The sequence below is a fragment of the Pieris napi genome, chromosome 2, assembly GCF_905475465.1.
Source record: "Pieris napi chromosome 2, ilPieNapi1.2, whole genome shotgun sequence".
Lineage (NCBI taxonomy): Eukaryota > Metazoa > Arthropoda > Insecta > Lepidoptera > Pieridae > Pieris > Pieris napi.
In genome coordinates, this window is record NC_062235.1 from 12,629,994 (window position 1) to 12,652,357 (window position 22,364).

The following is a 22,364-nucleotide window of genomic DNA, read 5'->3' on the forward strand; positions in this document are numbered from 1 at the left end:
TTTCATTATTTTGGAGAACAAGGAGGTTATAGCTATTCGGCGATAGTTGGACGGGACAGAGCGATTGTCTTTTTTATGGATTGGATGTATTGAAGCGGTTCTCCAGCACTTAGAGACTATACCGTGCGAGTACAGGTACCGGAAAAGGCTGTAGCCAACTCAGGAGCACAAGTACGCAGAACAATTGGGCCCGCTCGACTTATGGTCCAAGGAAGATAAAGCTTTATGTAGAGCACATTGCCGGAATATAGATTCAGGTATGGTGGTTTCACACCGCAATAATGTCGGCGGTGCCTTCCCTTGGTCATCCAAAGTGGAGTTCGACGCAAAGAGACAGCCCAGAAGATCGGCCATCTTCTTCGCGGTATGGGCCAGTGAGTCATCTTCCCCGTGCAGTGGTGGAGGGCTGACAGAAATTACCTTGGTCAGCTTTGGCAAGAGACCAGAAGGCTCGAGTCCCCGTTTAAAAGACCTGGAGGCTGAGTTATTATGTTCGCCGATAGTATATATATATAGATAGCGAAAATAATTTTTATACATAAGCATTACTAAGTATTTGGACTTTAGGCGTTTTATTAAATAAACTCTTTCGAAGCCTACAGCTACAAAACCATGCTTTCTGACATCTGTGATAGCGAAATTGTGTCAAAATGCTTCTATGATATAATTATAGGCTTTGATAATGTTATTTGACTTTTAAATAAAAAATAGTTTTCTAATTATGTTCAAAGTATTGCAGCAATAACACTGATCGGAGAAAAGAAAAACACATAATGTAATTCCTAGATCTATGTCTACAATAGATCCGGATTAAGTACTTGAATAAAATATGGAACCCTCAAGTAGCAGGAAGCAGTCCACAAATATAAGCGGGATTGGCAAGGGTATTTTAAAAAGCAGTGACAATATTTATATTTATTTTTTTAGAAATAGGACTGGGATGATTAATTACGTAGAAGGTCATAGGTATCTACTATGTAGTTAAAAGTTTGTTATGTAGTCAATAATCAGTTTTTATACAAGGCCCAGCTTTGTTTTTTTATCTGGTCCATGGTTTTATGTGTCGTCAATTAGAAATCGGAATCTTCAATTAATGAAAGTTGCCACAGCCAGTTGACCTCGGCAAAGACATTGAGTCTTTGCGATTTTTACCATAACATTGTACTTATGAATGAACGTTAAACAAGGGTTTATATGTTATTCCAATTATTCAAAAAATCCTTAACTACTTAGACTTACAGGAGGAGATATTTTAAATAAGTGTTTGAAATACACTGCTTACTATCAAATATATTTTTTTCAATCTTCGATTACGTATATGTAGAATTTTTTTCTTTGGCTTCGGCAGTATGTTAAACTTTTCAGGCCAATTCTTTTGCAAAAAAACACATGATTAAAATATATATATATATATATATATATATATATTATATAACCTACTTACAATATTTTACTGCAAATTTATTTAAGTACGAAGTTTTTAATTAATCCATCATTTTCAATAAATATTTCCAACTCTTTAAACAACTTCAAAAGGTTATTTTCTTTTCAGAAATGATTGATTCCAGCGAGAACGTTGACGCCATTCAGAAAGCGATGGGAGCATTTGGCAAATATCAGTTTTTCCTATGTTTTCTTATGTTCCTTATCAAGTTTCCCGTAGCCTTCCACGGAATGGCTATAATATTTTTGGCTCCAAAGACTGATTATGTTTGCTTGGATAATGACCTTCAAAATTCTTGTCCATGTTCAAATCCCAAATATGATAAATCAGTTTTCACAAATACAATTATAATGGAATGGGACTTGATTTGTGATAAGAAATGGTTGTCGAGTTTTACACAAACTCTTTTCCAATTGGGTACTTTGATAGGTAGTGTTGTGTTTGGAATGGCATCTGACAGGTATAAGTTCTATACGTAATCATATGATTTTTTGTTTAAGAAAAGGGAATTCAAAGATTAATTAATATATTTATTACAGGTATGGAAGAAAAAATCCCTTGTTAGCAGCAGTTGTTTTACAATTTGTGATGGGATTAGTTGCAAGTTTCCTAGCGGAATTCTGGTCTTTTACATTTGCACGATTTTTTGTTGGAGTATCAGTGGGAGGTACAATGGTTACGAGTTTTGTAATTCTTATGGAAAGCGTTGGTTCCCAATATAGGGACGTAATTTCAGCCCTCTACCATGTGCCTTTTAATATGGGTCATATGCTCCTACCCGTCTTCGGATATTTTAGAAGAAGCTACGACAAATTTCAGCTCGCCATTACCATTCCCAATGTAGTTCTATTGTCGTTCTTTATTCTTGTAACTGATACACCCAGATGGTTGATTGCAATGAAAAGGACAGACGAGGCTGTAAAAATAATAGAGAAAGCAGCAAAGATGTGAGTACAGTAATTTTTATACCCGAATATCTAACCGAATGAATTATAAAGATAAAATATTGTATAATTTATTTGCAGGAACAATCTACCCACGGAAAATTTAGCTCAAAAAATAGGAGAATACCAAAAGGAAATAGAGAAACATAATTTAAAGAAAGGCAGTATTCTGGACTTATTCCGAACACCAAATTTGCGAAAGAACATACTGGCGATGTCGTTTAACTGGTTAACGTGCAGTTACTGCTTCTATGGTGTTTCGCAATACGTTGGTCAGCTGGGTGGTAATTTGTTTGTGAATGTGGCTGCTAGTGCCGGCGTTACTATGTTAGGAACATTTTGTTCTATTCCATTGATGAAGGTACTGGGCCGTCGGACTATTCTGATAGTATTCAACTTTATCTGTGCGGGAGTTTTAATAATTCTCTCTGTGCTACCGTCCGGATCCTGGTCTGTTGTGTGTGCTTGTGTTGGCGTTGTCACTAGTTTTGTGGTGTTTGTAGTAGTGTACCTGCACTGTACTGAGTTGTTTCCTACAGTGGTACGCAATGCTGCGATAGGATTTTCTTCCATGATGGCTAGAGTAGGTTCAATGGTAGCGCCATTTGTCGTGGGACTTGGTGATACGTCGCCATTCTGGGCAGCCCTCACTTTTGCTGTAGTACCATTATGTGCTGGATTTGTTTCATTTTTGCTGCCGGAAACGAAAGGGAATGAACTTATGACGACGTTGGATGAGGGAGAAAAATTTGGAAAGAAAACAAAGAATGTATTCCAAAAGTGATCAATAATGCATATATTTTTGTAAATATGTTGAAATATCGTTAAGTAACTATTTATATATTAATGATATGTTGTTTCCTTTTTAGTTAAAAACCAAAAATACATACGTGAATTAGTGTGGTAATGAGTGTAGTTCTTTTCAAAGATACTTTATTTCACAAAGATGACACTTTAATCTAGAAAATTTAGAAATTATTTGAAAATAAACTATATAAAATAAAAATATTAGTTTCTAACAATATGTAGGTATAATAGTTTTTACAATAGGGCAGGAAAGTCGCATCGATGTTACAACAGTCATTATGTGACTAATGAATAGTAATAATTTTTTAGTCGCTCGTTCACAGACATAAATAAATGCAGTTGCTAAGCTGATAATAAAAATATATATGACAATAGAGAAACCGCATATTAGATATTGTTAATTATAATATGTACAATGTTTGCTTTTAAATGCGTAGTTGTATTTATAAAATTGCGATAGTATTTTATAAAACTGTGTAGCCTTCTATATACAATGTGTATGTACACATTGTATATAGAACCTAGTGTGTATCTACAATAAATTTATCCAAAAAATTATAAAAAATAGTAGTCAAATGTAGTTTTTTAATCAAAAGCATAGACCGTACGAGAAGAACAAGAAAGAAACTCTTTGCCACTCTTTTTAATTCCATTATTTTCAATCAAGTTTACAATATGCTTGTAAGCTGCAATCATTACTGCATAATAAAAAACTAAATTCATGCAGGCAAACTCTTCTAACTCACCAAATCGACAAAATCACAATCATATTTTTATCACATTAAGTTTACGTAGACATCGCATACCTATACGATATTGATAACATCAAAGTGGATAATATTATCTCTTTAAATAAGAACATTGATGGGAGGTATTATGTTTTTGATATGAAGTTGATACTTGGTATAAATTCTAATAAACATTACATAATAAATTTTTCGACATTCATGTGGAACAGATATGAAATATTTTTATAAATAATGCATTGTACCTAAGTAGAAAAAACACAAAATGAGACTATAAACAATCCACAAAGTTTAGTATTTATTAATGTTTAGGTCCCGCAATTTCGTTTTGTTACATCGAGAATCGAACGCAATACGTCGCGTCGTGCGTCAGACGTAGAATGATAGTTTTATAACGCAGATATTGAAGAGGATTGTGCACAAATAAAATGATTCGATTATTGCAATACGTCTTTTATTTCGCGGCTTATTGTTTATCTGTATTTATAGTATAGCATTACGAGCTGGCTTATTGGTTTAATCGAGCTAATAATTATAATAATAATTTATTTATTGCAAGAATATGGTACGAAGATGTGTAAGGTGGTACAAGGTGGTTCGCATATTCTGCCATACACAATTTTTCATTTTACATTATTAGTCAAAGTCAAGTCTTATATTATTTGTATCCTACATATCATATCGTACTTTATTAAATTTATATCAACTACATTGTCTCACGCAAATAATCATTTATTGAATAGTAATTTTTTTTCCAAAAGTAATACACCATTCCCTTTTTAAAGACTCTAGTCGGAAGATCTTTTAATTATTTTGGTAATTTATTATAAAACTTAATTGCCATACAAAAGGTGTTTTTCCTAAACAGTTCAAGATTGATTTTTGGCAGTATTAACCTATCGTGTTTGACTCCCGTCTGTACAAAGGTGGATGTTTTTGTATGTCCAGATACGGTGAAGGTAAACATTATTTGTATTTTTAATTGTAGATTTTCAGTAAGTATTATATTGGATAATTCTATCGCATTAGTGATAACTGTAAAGATATAATTATGTGGGAAATAAATAAATTACACCCTAATCTACATGTATTGAGCACATAAGACTGATAATTCTATCAACAGAAGTTCTCAATAAATAAATGCAATCTGTGGCGAAGACCCATACAGGGTTGTGGCGCCACATGTTTATCTTCAATTATGGTATCTCTAATATTATAATCGAAATCAAATAATGCAAAGGCAATTTTGTTATTTTTGTTTATTTGGATATGTTTATAAAAAACCTTTGCAACCTTAAAAGATACACATATGTTGTCGAAACTTTTTCGGATCACTCTCTCATGCATAAATTTTGCGTAACTGCTGTTTACGCAAGCAAAGAATGCTATCAAAATATGTAGTACATTTCTATTGGTGATGATCCACGCCTATTGATAATATTGCCTAGCCATAATATTGCATATCATAATCTATAACATAGATTATGTTATTAATATTACATCATCAAAACCTAAACCATATATCCGTGTGTGTTTAATAGGCGCTTCATTTGGCATTGCTTAAAGTACTACGTACTAATACTACGGAGCAGTAAAAATCACCATATATGGAACTTTAGTAAAAAATACTATTCATTGTACATAAGTGGTTACATATCAAAAACATTTTCGTGAGTTATAAAAGGTTTCTAATTATACTAAATAGATGACACGCACCTGAAAGCCATCATTGTTTAAGTCAATATAGCCCATATCTGTATTGAAAGTCCACATAAGGTTGGTAAACTATAGGAATAACAAATTTGGATCAATTGAGTGAAGGTCATATTTTAATAGTGTTTAAATGGTGACAAGACCCTCATTTGCGTTTGTTGTTTGTTGCTTATTATTGCGATTTTATCAAATATTTTGAAGCTTATTTATTATATTTCTGAATTTATAAATTTATAAAACAGATATTTAAGACATAACACAAAATACTTAAGCATGTAAGCTAAAATGTAAATTTGGGTTTTTAATTTTTAGTTTAGGGCTGGAACCCCATTGGTATAGGCCTCCTCGTTATGCCATTCGGCTTTGTATTTCGGTCTGTCATAGCTTATATATTATAGATATTAATGTGCAAGAACCAAAATTTACATATACCTACCTATATATTATGAGTAAATAAATTTCCTAGAATACACGCTAATGAATCGAATTAACAATTCATTGTTAGTTTAAATAGCGAAAATCATTTTTATACATATGAATTATTAAAGTACATATTCGGACTTTAGGCGTTTTATCAAATAAAGCTCTATGATATAATTATACGCTTTGATAATGTTATTTGACTTTTAAATAAAAATTAGTTTTCTAAGAAGGGGTCGGATGTTCAATGTATTGCAGCACAGATCGGAGAAAAGAAAAAAACATAATATAATACCTGGATCTAGACCTAGAATAGTACCCTAATAAAAAATGGAGCCCTCAAGCAGCAGGAAGCGGCCCACAATTAATAGCTGGATAGGCAAGGTTCTTTAATAAAGCAGTAACAATACATTTATTTAATAGAAATAGGACGGAAATGTTAATTTACATAGTAGGTCATTGCTATCATATTATATAGTTAATAGTTTATTATCTAGTAAATATCCAGTATATACACAAAGCTCAACTTTGTTTTGTTTATCTGCTGCAGAGTATCGTCAATTGGAAATCTCATTTCGTTTAGTAAACGACGATAGTGACAGTGCGGCGCGGGCGCATAAACGAAAACGACTCACCAGAAACGGCCGTTCAGTCTGTTAGAAGTGTTTGCCGTAAGTGTATCTCAATGGATTAGTCTCGTGATCGTGATAACTCGAGTGCCGAAGAACGATAACGGACACAAAATGGATCAGCAACAAAAAGATCAGGGTGAGATCAGAATCTTCAATTAGTGAAAGTTGCCACAAGCAGCTGACCTCGACAAAGGCATTGAGTCTGCGATTTTTACCGTAACATTGCACTTCTGAGTAAACGTTAAACAATTGTTTACATGTTCAAACCAATTATAGGTGTTTGAAATATAGTTACTATTAACTATAATTTTTTTCAATCTTCGCTTAGGAATATATAGAACGTTAGCGATATTTTATATTTGTTTTATGTTCACTTTCAAGCTCTTTAATTTATATTTAATTTCCTTACATATACATTTATTTTTCACTTAACCACAAAACCTCGCTCACTGCAATAATTGATCTGTGTGATAATTATATTGTACACATCTCTAAAGATTTCTAAAATGTGTAAAGTAAGTATATATTAAGTACTGCTCATTCTTACAAAGGAGGGTTATTTATTATCAATATGTAATTTTATTTTCAAATTTAACATTTATGTTTGTGGAAATTTGTTTTACGCGTTATTTATCTAAATTATCTACCTTAAACCGCATTGAGATACTGACAATAAAAGACGGTTATTATTTACTTTAGTATGAATTACTTTACAACATTTTATTCAAGGTTTTATGATAAACGAAAATGTATCTTAGATAAATATGTCAAAGAACCTTTTATTTGCAAAAACTCGTTTCAACATTTATGTGTCAACTACCTGTGCCCACGACTTCGGACGCGTGCAATAGATTTTTTTCTTTCAGCAGACTTTCAGCAGTATGTTAAGCAGAGATTTTTTATGTTGCAAAAAAACACATGAATAAAAAAACAATTAGCTATTTGCAGTACTTAAAATTACTGAAAATTTATTTTACAACATTTTATACACGAAGTTTTTAATTAATCCATCTTTTGCGGAAACATAAAGATTGTGCGGGTTTGATTACACGAGAGCATGCCAAGGGAATATTAGAAAATTATTTAGAAAAAAGTCTAAATGAGCACGTGCTACTTTAAGCGTATGTCCTTAAGATTTATTAGCCGGAATTATTGGAATATGTACGTCGTATTTATACAGGATGGTGAAAAAGTCATGGATCAAGCGCAAATAGGGGATAGATGAGGTCATCAGCTGCAAAAAATTGTTATACGGGAGGTCTCTAAGCTTAACCCCTGCAGAGTTATAATTTATTTTGCGTTTTATAAGAAAATTTACTTTTTTTACTAATTCTTATTAAAATTCGAAAAAATCTACATATTGTATCTTTTTCATAATATCCACTAGTTTGGTAATGATGAGTTTTTGCGTTAGACATACTATTTATAGTTGTTTATTGAGTGTATTGAAGATAATATTATGTTATACTTATATACATTTTTTTCAAATCAAAACTTTTTGTTTACTTCGGACCCTACTGTGAAAAAAAATTACTATACCGTAAAGTGACCCTGTATTACAAGTTTGCCGCATTTAATAGGGATTCTAAAAAGGCATTACACATGGCCATGTGTCGCTCTAATATCATATACATATACAATACAGATAAACATACTGCATTGAACATTATTTGAGGTTTTACCGCTTAACGCCTAAATTTTATCCTGTTCCATTTCATTTTACCCTTTTTCCTACTACTATCATGTTCAGTCAATACTTCAAACTCTTTGATAAAATTCAAAAGGTTATTTTCTTTTCAGAAATGCCCGATTCCGGCCAGAAAGTTGACGCCATTCAGAAAGCGATAGGATCCTTCGGCAAATATCAGTTTTTCCTATGTTTTCTTATGTTCCTTGTCAAGTTTCCCGTAGCCTTCCACCAAATGGCTATAATATTTTTGGCTCCAAAGACTGATTATGTTTGCTTGGATAATGACCTCCAAAATTCTTGTCCATGTTCAAATCCCGAATATGATAAATCGATATTCACAAACACAATTATAATGGAATGGGACTTGATTTGTGAAAATAAATGGTTGTCGAGTTTTACACAAACTCTTTTCCAATTGGGTACTTTGATAGGTAGTGTGGTGTTTGGAATGGCATCTGACAGGTATGTGCATGTAATCATATGATTTTTTGTCTAAGAAAAGGGAATTCAAAGACTAATTAATATATTTATTACAGGTATGGAAGAAAAAATCCCTTGTTAGCAGCAGTTGTTTTACAATTAGTGATGGGATTGGTGGCAAGTTTCGTACCGGAATTCTGGTCTTTTACATTTGTTCGATTCTTAATTGGAGCATCAGTTGGAGGAACAATGGTTACGAGCTTTGTAATTATTATGGAATCCGTCGGCTCCCAATATAGGCACGTAATTTCAGCCCTCTATCAAGTTCCTTTTAATACGGGTCATCTGCTCCTACCTGTCTTCGGATATTTTATAAGAAGCTACGACAAATTTCAGCTCGCCATTACCATTCCCAACATAGTTCTATTGTCGTTCTTTTTTCTTGTAACTGATACACCCAGATGGTTGATTGCAATGAAAAGAACAGACGAGGCTGTAAAAATTATAGAGAAAGCAGCAAAGATGTAAGTACAGTAATTTTTATACCCGAACGTCTAACCGAATGAATTATAAAGATAAAATATTGTATCATTTATTTGCAGGAACAATCTACCCACGGAAAATTTAGCTCAAAAAATAGGAGTATACCAAAAAGAAATAGAGAAACATAATTTAAAGAAAGGCAGTATTCTGGACTTATTCCGAACACCAAATTTGCGAAAGAACATACTGGCGATGTCGTTTAACTGGTTAACGTGCAGTTACTGCTTCTATGGTGTTTCGCAATATGTTGGTCAGCTGGGTGGTAATGTCTTTGTAAATGTAGCTGCTAGCGCCAGCGTTACTATACTGGGAACACTTTGTTCTATTCCAATGATGAAGGTAATGGGCCGTCGGACAATTCTCATAGTATTCAACTTTATCTGTGCGGGAGTCTTAATAATTCTCTCTGTGCTACCGCCCGGATCCTGGTCTGTTGTGTGCGCTTGTGTTGGCGTTGTCTCCAGTTTTGTGGTGTTTGTAGTAGTGTACCTGCACTGTACTGAGTTGTTCCCTACAGTGGTGCGCAATGCTGCTATAGGATTTTCTTCCATGATGGCTAGAGTGGGTTCAATGGTAGCGCCATTTGTCGTGGGACTCGGTGATACGTCGCCAGTCTGGGCAGCCCTCACGTTTGCAGTACTACCATTATGCGCTGGATTTGTTTCTATTTTGCTGCCTGAAACGAAAGGGATTGAACTAATGACGACATTAGAAGAGGGAGAAAATTTTGGAAAGAAAACAAAGAATGTAGTCCAAAAGTGATAAATTAATTGCATATATTTTTGTAAATATGTTGAAATATCCTTAAGTAAAGATTTAAATAATAATGATATGTTGTTTCCTTGTTAAATTTAGAACCAAATTAGTTAATAAGTACCTACAGTTGTTGGTGACGCAAAGATAATAAAAATAAATATGACAAAGAGAAAAACCGCATATTAGATATTGTTAATTTTATATTGTACATATAATGTTTGCTTTTAAATGCGTAGTAGTATATTTAAAAATCCAAAAGTATTCTATATATTTTTGTAGCCTTGTAACATACACATAGTTGTTTATGGAACCGTGTGTATCTACAATAAATGTATCAAACAAAGAATATAGGTCAATAGAAAAATAGTTGACAAATGTACACTTATAAACATCAACAAAACATTCGAAATTTAAATGTATTTTATTTTTTAAATCAAAAGCTTCGAAAGGACGAGAAGAACAAGAAAGAAACTTCTTGCCACTCTTTTTAACTGTCATACTTTTCAATCAATATTGCAAAACGCTTGTAAGCTGCAATCATTACTCCATACTCTATAAATATAAAACAAAATGCATGAAGACAAAGTCTTTTAAATCACCAACTTGACAAAATCGCTAAATCATATTTTTGTCACATTAAGGTTTCGTAGACATCACATGCCTATACGATATTGATGACATCAATACCCTTTGATATGATAACGTCAAAGGGGGTGATAATATTATATATTTCAAGAAGAAAAGCAAGATTAGGCTATGAACTGTTATATCAGATGGATGGTAGGTATTATGTTTTTGATATGACCTTCATGCCATAAATACGCCTTGCCAACGGACACAACTCGTTAACTACTTGATATAAATGCTAATAAACATTACAAATTAAATTTTTCAACATACATGTAGATATGAAATATTTTTATAAACAATACATTGAGAACTATAACCTAAGTAGAAAACACATAATGAGACTATCAACAATTTACAATTGTAGTATTTAATTATTTATTTATTAATGATTAGGTCCCGAAATTTCAACGGAATATTTCAGCGCTTTTACGCAGGACGTCCAGTGATGTGTTTTAATCACTTAGCTAATAAGAGGTTTTAAATATAATATTTTTTATTTTCTTATTATTTTAGAATGTTACAGCATGTGATGGTATTTTTGAATAATTGTATAGTCACTAGTAACTAAACGTTGCCACCTCTCACTATTAACCTTCAGCCCCATTGCTTGAGTGGTGGAAAGCTGTGATACACCTATTATGCACGTATAAAATTGTCAAAAGACCAAGTTTTCGAACTTTCGTGTCATAAACAATCATTAAAAATGTATATAACTTGCTTTAGTCTATAAATGGGACTTAGGAATAGAGTCAGGATTAGGGTATAATTCAGAGTCGAGACTATACATATGACGTATGTCAAATCCGTTGGACTCCTAGGCATCCAACTGACAAGGGAATTTTTCGTTTCCGAAATGTAACAGTGAAATTTCACCGTACTCACCTTATGAGATGAATAACCCTCTTGTCGAGTCCTTACAACCCCCTACAGGCGGAGTCAAACGCGATTCTTCCGGTCAGTCTCTTTAAAAATCCGTTTAGCCAAGAGACCCTCATACAAACCTACCTAGCCTACTAGATTACATAAATAGGTAGGCACGTTTGATAGGCATCAAAAATTAAAGTGTCGTATATCAACCATGGCATTAATAAATAATTTAATTGGAAACTTTGGTAGATATCAACTATGTCTTTGTCTTATTGTTTTCACCAGTAAATTCGGTGTAGCATTTCATCAAATGGCAATATTGTATCTGGCACCACCAGTACGTTACACTTGTCCAAACAATAAAACGTGTTGCGATAATCCCGTCTATGACAAATCAGTTTTTACAAGGACCATTGTTATGGAGTGGAATTTAATATGTGAAAAGGCGTGGTTAAAAGATTTCACCCAAACGCTCTTTCAATTCGGTGTTCTAAGCGGAAGTCTTTTGTTTGGCATTGCCTCCGACAGGTAAAATGAAGTTATAATATGACTACGTCGATTGTTGTAAATTAGATAAAAACTAAAATTTATATAGGAAGTTCTACGTATTATTTAATCGCAATTATTATATATATTAGTATCTATTAACTTGCGTGCCTTATCCAGAGGTTTGAACTCTAAATATTTTGGTCTTTGACCCAAAAATTCAGGCACTGATCTATTTTTCTTGGAAACATATTTTAGTTAGGCTTATGCCCCATTTTTCAATACATATTCATCCCGTCACATAAGAAATAATGAGAGTGATACGTTTTCTAGATTTGGCAGAAGACCCACATTGTTATTGGCGGTGCTACTTGAAGTCTTTTTGGGAGTTATATCCTCTTTTCTTCCGGACTACTGGAGCTTCACTATCGCTCGCATGTTTCTCGGATTATCTGTGGGAGGCATAATGGTCATTGGATTTGTGCTTATTGTGGAATATGTTGGGGGGGCTTATAAAGATGCTATATCGGCACTTTTTCACATTCCATTCACTCTTGGTCATATATTGTTAGCACTGTTTGGCTTTCTAATAAGAGATTATGTTCATTTTCAATTGGGGATATCTTTGGCAAATATAGTACTTATTATATATATTTGCTTACTGCCAGAATCTCCAAGATGGCTTATGGCAACTGGTAAAGTCTTGAGAGCTATTAAACAAATGGAACACGTAGCAAAAATGTTGGTATAATTATATTATCTTCTTATAACTACTGGAAATATTGAAAATAAAACAATCGATTTTTTCCAGCAATAACCTTCCAACTGAAGATATAGAATGCCAAATGCAATTGTATCTTCTCGAATGCTTGAGGTCTGGGCAAAGAAAAGGGACTGTGCTAGATTTGTTTCGAAATCCAAGTCTGAGGCGGAATATTCTGATAATGTGTTTTCTCTGGTTTGTTTGTAGCTACAGTTTCTACGGAATGGCGCATTACATAAGTCACATGACTGAGAATGTGCATCTGAACATCGTGGCTTGCGGAACAGTGTGTCTCTGTGCTTGCCTCATTGCAATTCCACTTATTAAGGTCTCTAAACGAAAAATATTAGTATGTATCCCAAACGTAATGTCGAGTATATGTTTTTTATTTATAATAGTCATTCCAGACGGAATTGGATCGGTAATAATGGGTTGTTTGGGTATATGGTGCAGTTTTTTAGTTTTTATTGTTGTTTACCTCTATTGTTCTGAAATGTTTCCGACAGTAGTTCGTAGTTCAGCATTAGGAATAGCGTCAATGATGGCGCGGTTAGGTGCGATGGTGGCACCTTTTGCCGCAGCTTTAAGACCGTTCGGAAGTTGGTGTTCTCCTTTAGCGTTCGGAATTTTACCGCTAGTGGCAGCACTCCTTTGTTTAGTCTTACCGGAGACAAAGGATTGCGACTTAATGATGACAATCGAAGATGGGCAAGCTCAAAGAAGAAACACTGAAACTAGTACTGAAGAAATAAGATAATCCAGTCTTAATCTAATATGTATAAACATTTTCGATACCAAGTTTGTAAAGTATGTATAAAATAAACTACTATAATCTAAAACATTCTACGAATTATTGTAATTTTATTGTTCTTAATGATGGTAGTTTTCTACATTGATAATCGAGATTCGTCATATCCTCTACTCAATCCAACGTTATGTAACTCGTAAATTATTGAATTTGAACTAAGTTTCTAAGGATTCTAATCTATTGATGGAATATCTACGGCTTCCCCAGTCGACCGTCAGTTTATGCCTGCCGTCATGGCGGCAGGCCCAATCATTTGTGGTGCTTGGTATTTTACCATATTAGCTGGTAAGTAGATTTTGACATGTATGGTTCCCTACGTAAACGCTGGTTGCGTTATAAACGATTTAATTCTTTGCCAAACAGTACGGCAATAAAACTAAAAACGTTATTTCAAAAGTAAAATTTTGATATTCTCATTGGTTAAGAGATGACAATTACAAAGATTTAAAAGAACAAAGTCGCGGACATCAACTAGACAACAATTCCAGTAACTTATAGTTGTTTCTGGACAGCAGTGTTGGCCTAGTGGCTTCAGCGTGCGACTCTCATACCTGAGGTCGTAGGTTCGATCCCTGGCTGTGCACCAATGGACTTTCTTTCTATGTGCGCATTTAACATTTGCTCGAACCGTGAAGGAAAACATCGTGAGGAAACCGACATGTCTTAGACCCAAAAAGTCGACGGTAGGTGTCTGGTACTGGAGGCTGATCACCTACTTGCCTATTCGATTTAAAAAATGATCATGAAACAGATTCACAAATCTGAGGCCAAGCCCTAAAGAGGTTGTAGCGCCACTGATTTTTTTTTATAGTTGTTTCTGATAGACGAACTATTGCAGATATCATTTATCGCTAAGAGTATAAATATATTTCGAAGATATTTCTGATATTATTTTCTAACGATGTTGATTTCAGGGTTTTACATCCTCTACTGTCCGGTAATGTATTTGATGTTTATCAATCATCACTTATACAGGAAGATAGTAGATTTACTCTTTGCACTATGGGAGCTGTACCCCGTCGTTAGTATTACCTTTACCATTTAGTAATTAGTACACTCATACAAATAACTATTATTGCATCTGTTTTTAGCTTATAATTTTCCCTTACGTAATTTATGTTTTAAGGAACTGAAGCTTTATTTAAAAATGATTTTCGACTTTTACCTTTTATACTTTTATGATGAGCCATGGCCTACTTAAGCAAAATATTTATTCCGTTGGTAATCGATTCTGGTATATTCGCAATATACGTATTACGTATATCACTAAGCCACAGAAGTACGGTATGATATTTACAGGCGCTCTTCCAATGGTGCTATGGGACTAAGTTGCATCATTATGGCGATTATGTGAATCCAAACGAATCGACAATCATTGTTATGAATCACCGGACAAGAGTGGATTGGAATTATGTTTGGATCGCTCTATATCATGCGACACAGGCAACCTACCCAGAGTGTACTTGTAAAGAGCCGGTAATTATGGAGGACGCAAATTTTTTCGATACGGTAGCTGGCGGCAAATCTAGAATTAAGATTGTACTGAAGGACGAAATAAAATCCGTACCGGGAATGGGTACGTAATGTTTCTCTTTTAGCGTTGAAATATATTGCAGACTTTCGGCTTATTCACTATTGATACAACTATTATTGGTTTTTGATTAATAATTTAACCAATTCAAAATGATATCAGAATGAGCCTAGTAGACTAAAATTGGGACGGCTGATGGTGACGTGTATCTGGTTCGTAATATACATATTAAGTTTCTCATGTAAATAAAACACATTCCTTTTTGTAGTGCGAAATAAAGTCCTTTAAATATAAACATAGTTGACATAAAAAAAGCACCAGGAATCTTAAGACATAACATAATAATGTGGGATTGGTACGAAATATATAAAAAAATATCCTTGCATCAGCAGCAGGTGATAACTGATGACCCTTGTTTCATTTCCACAATTTATAGCTTTAAAATGAATTATTGGTTAAAATATATATCAACAAACAATTTATACGACAGATGAATAAATATAAAGATGCATTTGTTATCTGCACATAAAGTATATTAATGTAGAGGTACCCTTTGATGTACTTCCTTTGTGTGAGGTTAAGTTAAGGTTGCTTAGAAATATTGTTAGTACATTTTTATATCCACAGTGGCTTAGGTATCAATCAAAATGTCTCCAAAATTTGTGACAGGATTTAATCAAAAAGTCTAAGTCAACATTTTTATAGGTTGGATAATGCAGCTTAACTTCTTTCTGTACGTGAAGAGGAATTGGCAAGAAGACCAAGTGAACATGTCGCAGTATGTGGAATATTACAAGAAACTTCGTTATCGCCAACGCGTCGTGCTATTTCCTGAAGGAACCGATTTAAGTGAAGATAACAAGCGGCGCAGTGAGAAATATGCTCTGACTAAACAATTACCGGTTAGAATTATTCATTGTTTCCACAGAATGGTATACATTGCGCAATTTGATAGAAAAATTCTCGAATATCTCTATATATATAAAATTCTCGTGTCAGAATGTTCGTTCCCGTACTCCGAAACGGCTCGACCGATTCTTATGAAATTTTTTAAGCATCTTCAGTAAGTCTGAGAAACAGCTACTATATATCTTTCAAATCCCTAAGTGGTAAGGGGTGTCCACCCCAAATTTTAATTTTTATTTTTTAGACAATTTTTTTTATGATACAGCATACAAAAATACATACAACCCCTAATTTTCACCCCTCTACGATCAACCCCTACTTTTTATAATTCTAGATAGTTATTTATATTGAACTAAAAAAATATTGTGTCCTAGAAATAATATAAGTACGTGGCAAAACAAACATTTTCCGGGTCAGCTAGTAAATTTATAAAATGCATTCAATATTGCTGAGACGTAGTTAGAGCACATGACATTTGTTAATTACATACAAATCACATTCTTGAAATACAGTAAACTTCCATAGTTACATACATATGTTTCACGGGGTAATTCGTTACCGACTGCCTATTGTTACACGACTATGTTTACTAAAACCATAAAATCAAAGGTCATGAAATAAAACGTTACCATAATAACTTGAACATGGACTGCGGTTAGTTAAATAGCTAAAATTTACAACTCTAGCAACTAAATAAATCGTTATTGATATAGTCCGGGAGGTAGCGTTGCAAATGCGAAAGTCATAGTAAGCCAGCTGATATTAACATCGATAGTTGATCTTATATGACTAATAAGTGAACCGACCGTCAGCTGCTCAAGTAGCGGTGGGTGCGGGTGTAGGAGGCTGCGAAAGAGGTAAAAAAAATAAAAAAATAAAGTAATAGTACGCCGGCTGAAACTTGTTCCATGAATAGTTGATGTCATACTGAGCAAAAAAAAAATCATCAGCTGCATCGTGGAGGGGGGATTATGCGTCAGCTGCCCGCATGCACTTGTGAAAAAAAGACGTAAAAAAAAAAAGTTATAATACGCCGAATGAAATTTAACTCCGTGATTCTACAAAAAATATAGAGTACGAAAACAACAATCAGCTGTTTATGTAGCGGTGGAAAGACCGTCAGCTGACCCAGTCAAGATTTAAAATTTTGGAGCATTGCTGTCAGGCTGTTCGCTTTCAAACACATATTTTGCGATACATTCTGGCCTTGCTTGAACCCATAGCACGACCTTCGGGCTACCTAAACCTCTCCCCCTAAAATTTCAAAGCAGCATCTGCCTGGGGAATCTTTGTCGTACACAATCAGTTTCGGTTCTCCTCGTCGAACGAACGGACCTTGGGAACCGATTTGTGCTCTGCGTTGCCAGGTTTCCATGCCCTCACAGGCTGTGATTTTAATCCCGCATTTTACAGGAAAGAAAAAAAAGCCTTTACAATTGTTGCGAAAATCACAGGCATATATGCAAGCGTTGGGGGATATCGCAACTATTCCGAGTCGTGAATTAGACAAGGTCTTCATAACGATTGAAGAATTAGTTTGTCGCTTGTACGGGTTTAAATCGATAAACGATGTCAACGCTACACGCGTTGCTACCTTCGCGAAAAATTATCAAATCAATGAGAAAAACGGCGTGCTCAAGTGGAAAAGCCGTATCGACGGGGCGATCTTCCCACCATGTAAATCCGAGCTACGCCAGCATTTACTGCGCACATCATACATAGCGCACCTTTGGAGCCATTCACCTTCAAGATCCATCTCAATTATCTCCCACGGACTGGGGATGGGAAGAAAACGACGACAAATATGTCTTCAAATGGTTCGAAGGAGATCAAGTACCCCTATCAGTCACCAGTATAACGGATAGCAGCGACAATATTGGCGGTATAATTTTGATAATTTACATGGTCATTTACAGATGACGGTGAAGAGAATCGAGGCCAAGAACTCGATCAAGACGAAGAGAACGACTTCCTGCAGGACAGTTCGGCCGATGATTCGTCAGACAATGATGATGATAGCGATACCATCGACAACGAATAACTTTTGCGATCTTCTTATTTCTATATTTCGATTTTGTTTATATCACCCTTCATTTTATTTTGCGTTTATTTCATTTTACACTCGATTTTATTTCATCTCGTGCATTTTGTCTCGTTTTTTCACAGTTCACAGAAGTTCGCAGAAGTGCATTTCTAGAAAAATCTTTACCTTTACTGCGTCAGCTGACGGTCTTTCCACCGCTATACACGCAGCTGATTGTTATTTTCGTACTTTGAATTATTTAAACGATCACGTAGTCCAATTTCATCCGGCGTACTATGACTTTATTTCACGTGATTTTATTACAAGTTCATGCGAGCAGCTGACGCATAATCCCCCCTTCACGATCCAGCTGACGATTTTTTTTGTGCTCAGTATGACATCAACTATTTACGGAAAAAGTTTCAGGCAGCGTACTATTACTTAATTTTTTAATTTTTTTTACTTCTTTCGCAACCTCCCAATTCCACACCCACCGCAGGTGCGCCAGCTGACGCTTGATTCAGTTATAAGTATTTCGAGATTAATAGTGAAAGAAGGAAAATAGTCGGCGTAAAATCACTGCCAAAAATGCAACGCTACCTCCCGGACTAATATGTTTATTATTACCTTGTTTTCGATCTTGCCATTGTGTCCAGGGACTTTTCCTCTTATACTTTTACTAAAAAGATACATACATTAAAACTCGATATACGCTCCGGCTACAGCGGTAATATTATTATTTACAATATTCATGGGTAAGCCGGGGCGCAATTTCCTGCATTCTTTCATTTTTGTTTGCCTTTATATAGAGATATTTAGATATTTTTTTTATCGCAGATTTTTGTTATATTATCCGCATAGTCTAGGAACTTGAATATTATACTTTCTACTAAGTTCAATCAATCGAGAGAAAGTGCGTATCTCATTAAGCTTTCTTGTCACGTTTTTCAATTGCCAATTATATATTAGTTAGAAGCAAAAAATACTCGTTATTATTGCTTTGGTCAGACGAACCTGAATGTTCGAAAATATAGTAAATGTATGTCCATTACGCACATAGTGTGGCCTCCAAACCAAGGTTATATAACATTTCTTCTAAAATGTGTAGCCTAAATAACTTAAAGGCCGGCAATGGACTTGCGAGCCTTCCGGCAATGTGACTGTCCATGGGTGGCAGTATACCTCCTGCCAGTTCGCCCCATGGTCACAAATCTATTCGTTGTAAGCACGAAACACCATTGATATTCAAAAATTCAAAATAACAAGCTGGCTTGGTCATTAGTCTTAAATTGCATTATATATGACAATAGGTACAGTAGAATTGCGTCTCGGATGTAAATCAGTCTATAAGACACAGAATATAGGAGTTATATTAAATAATTTCAACTTTTGAAAGAATTCTTTGTCATGTTTATTTATGAAGTGACATGAGATTCTTCATATAGAACATTAAATAGCTATTTGTGGCTTGTATGTTTATGAAAAAGGGTATAAATATACAGATGGTATCTTGTGTAGATGGTTTCACATATATTAAAATTAGTAACTATTTAATAAAGTAGAAATATATGTATTTCCATAAACTTGGAAACTTAGAATACATAATACCATCCGTATTATCTCAACGTCCGTTTCCCCAGAACTGAGTGGTTCTTAAGGCATTTTTTGCCGCGCAATCCAATTCGACTTAGGGTAGGTACTTCAAGAAAAGAGCTTACCAGTTCTTAAAAGGCCGGCAACGCAGTTGCTTGGCTTCTGGCAATGTTCGTGTCCATGGGTGGTATCACTTAACATCAGGTGTGCCTCCTGCCGGTTTGCCTAGTGTTACATAAAAAAAAACTATATTTCTTAGGTGTACGACTACGTATTGCATCCTCGCACGACGGGCTGGTCCACCCTCTGTTCAAGCCTACGACCTGCGGGTTTAGTGTCCGTATATGACGTCACTGTTGCATACGATACACCTGCGCAGACTGAACTTGATCTTCTCCGCGGGAAAATACCCAGACATGTGTATTTTTACTTTAAAAGGTAAAGTTATCAACTTTAAGATACGATTAAAGTACACGTACAACACAACACACACCGATAAGGTATTATGTCTTCTAAGTTGTTTGATTTATTATGTTTTCACGGACATTATCTTTTTGTATAAATCTATCGTCTATTTTTATATTTTTAGTATAACTGTTGTTTTTAATGACCAAAAGTAATAAATAAACAATAAGAAAGTTAGAGCTTAACTTTTAAGTTACCTTTAAATTCTACGATTAAATCCAATCAAAGCCTCGATACGACAGTGATTATTCTGTACTCAGCCTAAAGTTTATTCTTTATATAAATAGGTTAATACAGTAATTTAAAAACAAAGATTAATAATAGAGAAGATTGTAAATTGTCTATATTATGTGCCAATAAAATATGGGTTTGATCGCTTCGTGCGATGACTATGTATTTAGATGTTCTAGCAGATAACTAAATAACCGGCCGGTCTTGCCATATACTAAATTCTTTAATCATTGTATTGGAGAGGTAACTTTTGATTTACTGATTTATTAAATGTCAAAGATTCTGACTCTACTCTATCCAATATTTGATAGCTACCAATTATCAATACTAGGTGTTCAAAGCCTAGATCTCGGCTTTTAACAATATATGTAAATTATTTGCTATTTAAATACACTCACACATCATTTATACTCGCCGGTATGATAGCTGAGTTGACAGCTTGAGTTTACTTGATAAGCTGGACACATTGTTCGTGAGATAATGAGAGACAGTTGTATACTTAAAAGATATTTTAATATCCGGGTATACTCGTAACTTCGGAGCACCGTGGTCGTTGAACTTAATAAATTATATAAAAATATTTTTTCACGCGAGTTCCAATAATTCGACACGAAATGGACGACATCGGAAACTTTATGATTTATTTTATATTATTATATATAGTATTTTATACAAGGGTATATTTCCCATTATAGAAAAAAATTTACTTTGGCGCGGAGAATTTTCCACCTTTTAAAATTGTAAATTACACAAAAATATAATATTTAAGTCATTAGTCGTAGGTAAAAGATAACTTTAAAGAATTAAATGACTATTTTACATTAATTCACCCAAAAATACAAAATGTACTCTAAATGTTATTACGAAACGTGTTTAATAAAGAATAGTATCTCTGCAGATATGCTATTGAAGAGTTGCCCAGCGAAGAGGAGGCTTTGAGAACATGGCTCATGAATAGATGGACTGAGAAGAATGCGTGTCTACAAACATTTCATACTGATGGTTGGTAATTTATATTTTATACGCCAAGTATATAAACACCGTGGTACACATAGAAACTATGACGCGTTATCACACAAGTATCCTCAATTCCTATGGACGTTAAAAAATATACATGTCGAATTTTAAATCCCCTTCAGGATTTTTCAGAGTCGCTTATAAAAGGTTGCGCCTACTTATATTGAACATGTTCACAGGCAGGTTTTGGTATAATTTTTTATCCGGAAGATACCTTTTTAATTAAAAGTAGAGTCTTTAAGTGTGACTTACTATGAGTAATTTATCCGCAAAAAATGAATTTCAGCAGTTAACTATTCATAACATTCATTCCTTTAATTTTATTTTTTTAATTGAAGGTGTAGACAATGTAGAGTTAGGAGCGAGTGACAAAACAGCGTATATCAATCCATACTAATAAGTAAATTACACCATTTCAGGAGTAATTTCAGACATGACAACCAACAGGCCGGTTGCAGAAAGAATTCCACGCTCGCTGACGGCTGCAAAAATAGGTTTTATATTTTGGTCAATAATAGACATTTTCTTCTTCTATTGTCTCTGTTATAGCATTATGTTTAGATTTTGGGTGTTGTACCATACGCTTCTATTCATTCTAGTCACTAAATACTGCGATGGTTTTCAGAAAATACAGTACCGTTTGCTAAATAGATTGTAATTTTGCTTTTTGTAGACTTAAGAATTATTGTGTGAATTCTCAATGATGCCAAATTGTGTGTGAATAAATAAGAGTGTTTTAGATTTTTCTTTTATTTTAACTATCGCCAACCATAACTTCCAATAACTGTAATTTACTTAAAATTCCTATTTTATTCCGAATAACCAGCTCTACTAAAATAAATCTACAGTTATGTTTCAAGCACGGGGGCTAGTCAAACAATATAGTCGGGGCGTGGTAGCGTTCAATGAATAACTGGTGCTGTTCTTGC

General features: G+C 34.3%; 3 protein-coding genes across 5 annotated transcripts; all 3 read left to right on the top strand.

Annotated features, from left to right (window-relative positions):
* Positions 1–1,577: 1,577 nt before the first annotated feature.
* LOC125063030 (organic cation transporter protein-like) lies at positions 1,578–3,238 on the top strand. The gene is made up of 3 exons (XM_047669240.1): positions 1,578–1,904; positions 1,984–2,391; positions 2,470–3,238. Exons 1-3 carry the CDS (start codon positions 1,597–1,599, stop codon positions 3,170–3,172), a joined length of 1,419 nt encoding a protein of 472 aa, XP_047525196.1. The 5' UTR covers positions 1,578–1,596; the 3' UTR covers positions 3,173–3,238.
* Positions 3,239–6,708: 3,470 nt separating this feature from the next.
* Positions 6,709–10,189, top strand: LOC125063029 (organic cation transporter protein-like). The gene is made up of 4 exons (XM_047669239.1): positions 6,709–6,842; positions 8,507–8,858; positions 8,933–9,340; positions 9,419–10,189. Exons 1-4 carry the CDS (start codon positions 6,818–6,820, stop codon positions 10,119–10,121), a joined length of 1,488 nt encoding a protein of 495 aa, XP_047525195.1. The 5' UTR covers positions 6,709–6,817; the 3' UTR covers positions 10,122–10,189.
* A 127-nt stretch (positions 10,190–10,316) lies between these two features.
* On the top strand, positions 10,317–22,174 carry LOC125063031 (lysocardiolipin acyltransferase 1-like). 3 transcript variants are annotated; one of them, XM_047669241.1, is made up of 7 exons: positions 13,698–13,954; positions 14,584–14,690; positions 14,969–15,245; positions 15,906–16,102; positions 19,982–20,160; positions 21,317–21,420; positions 21,855–22,174. In XM_047669241.1, the coding sequence occupies exons 1-7, from the start codon at positions 13,891–13,893 to the stop codon at positions 22,091–22,093; spliced, it is 1,167 nt and encodes a 388-aa protein (XP_047525197.1). In that variant the 5' UTR covers positions 13,698–13,890; the 3' UTR covers positions 22,094–22,174. The 3 variants fall into 3 exon arrangements, 1 of the variants encoding a protein (XP_047525197.1); XR_007119453.1 differs by lacking the exons at positions 14,969–15,245; positions 15,906–16,102; positions 19,982–20,160; positions 21,317–21,420; positions 21,855–22,174 and adding exons at positions 10,317–12,140; positions 12,432–12,839 and having other exon boundaries at positions 12,910–13,954; XR_007119454.1 differs by lacking the exons at positions 14,969–15,245; positions 15,906–16,102; positions 19,982–20,160; positions 21,317–21,420; positions 21,855–22,174 and adding an exon at positions 12,022–12,839 and having other exon boundaries at positions 12,910–13,954.
* The last annotated feature ends 190 nt before the right edge of the window (positions 22,175–22,364 follow it).

Excerpts from the sequence above, each read along its gene's own strand:
- LOC125063030 (XM_047669240.1), top strand. The coding sequence starts at position 1,597 with ATGGGAGCATTTGGCAAATATCAGTTTTTCCTATGTTTTCTTATGTTC. Across the intron at positions 1,905-1,983 it reads TTTGGAATGGCATCTGACAG|GTATGGAAGAAAAAATCCCT; the intron begins GTATAAGTTCTA and ends TATTTATTACAG. Across the intron at positions 2,392-2,469 it reads ATAGAGAAAGCAGCAAAGAT|GAACAATCTACCCACGGAAA; the intron begins GTGAGTACAGTA and ends ATTTATTTGCAG.
- LOC125063029 (XM_047669239.1), top strand. The coding sequence starts at position 6,818 with ATGGATCAGCAACAAAAAGATCAGG. Across the intron at positions 6,843-8,506 it reads TCAGCAACAAAAAGATCAGG|AAATGCCCGATTCCGGCCAG; the intron begins GTGAGATCAGAA and ends TTTTCTTTTCAG. Across the intron at positions 9,341-9,418 it reads ATAGAGAAAGCAGCAAAGAT|GAACAATCTACCCACGGAAA; the intron begins GTAAGTACAGTA and ends ATTTATTTGCAG.
- LOC125063031 (XM_047669241.1), top strand. The coding sequence starts at position 13,891 with ATGCCTGCCGTCATGGCGGCAGGCCCAATCATTTGTGGTGCTTGGTAT. Across the intron at positions 13,955-14,583 it reads GTATTTTACCATATTAGCTG|GGTTTTACATCCTCTACTGT; the intron begins GTAAGTAGATTT and ends TGTTGATTTCAG. Across the intron at positions 15,246-15,905 it reads AAAATCCGTACCGGGAATGG|GTTGGATAATGCAGCTTAAC; the intron begins GTACGTAATGTT and ends ACATTTTTATAG.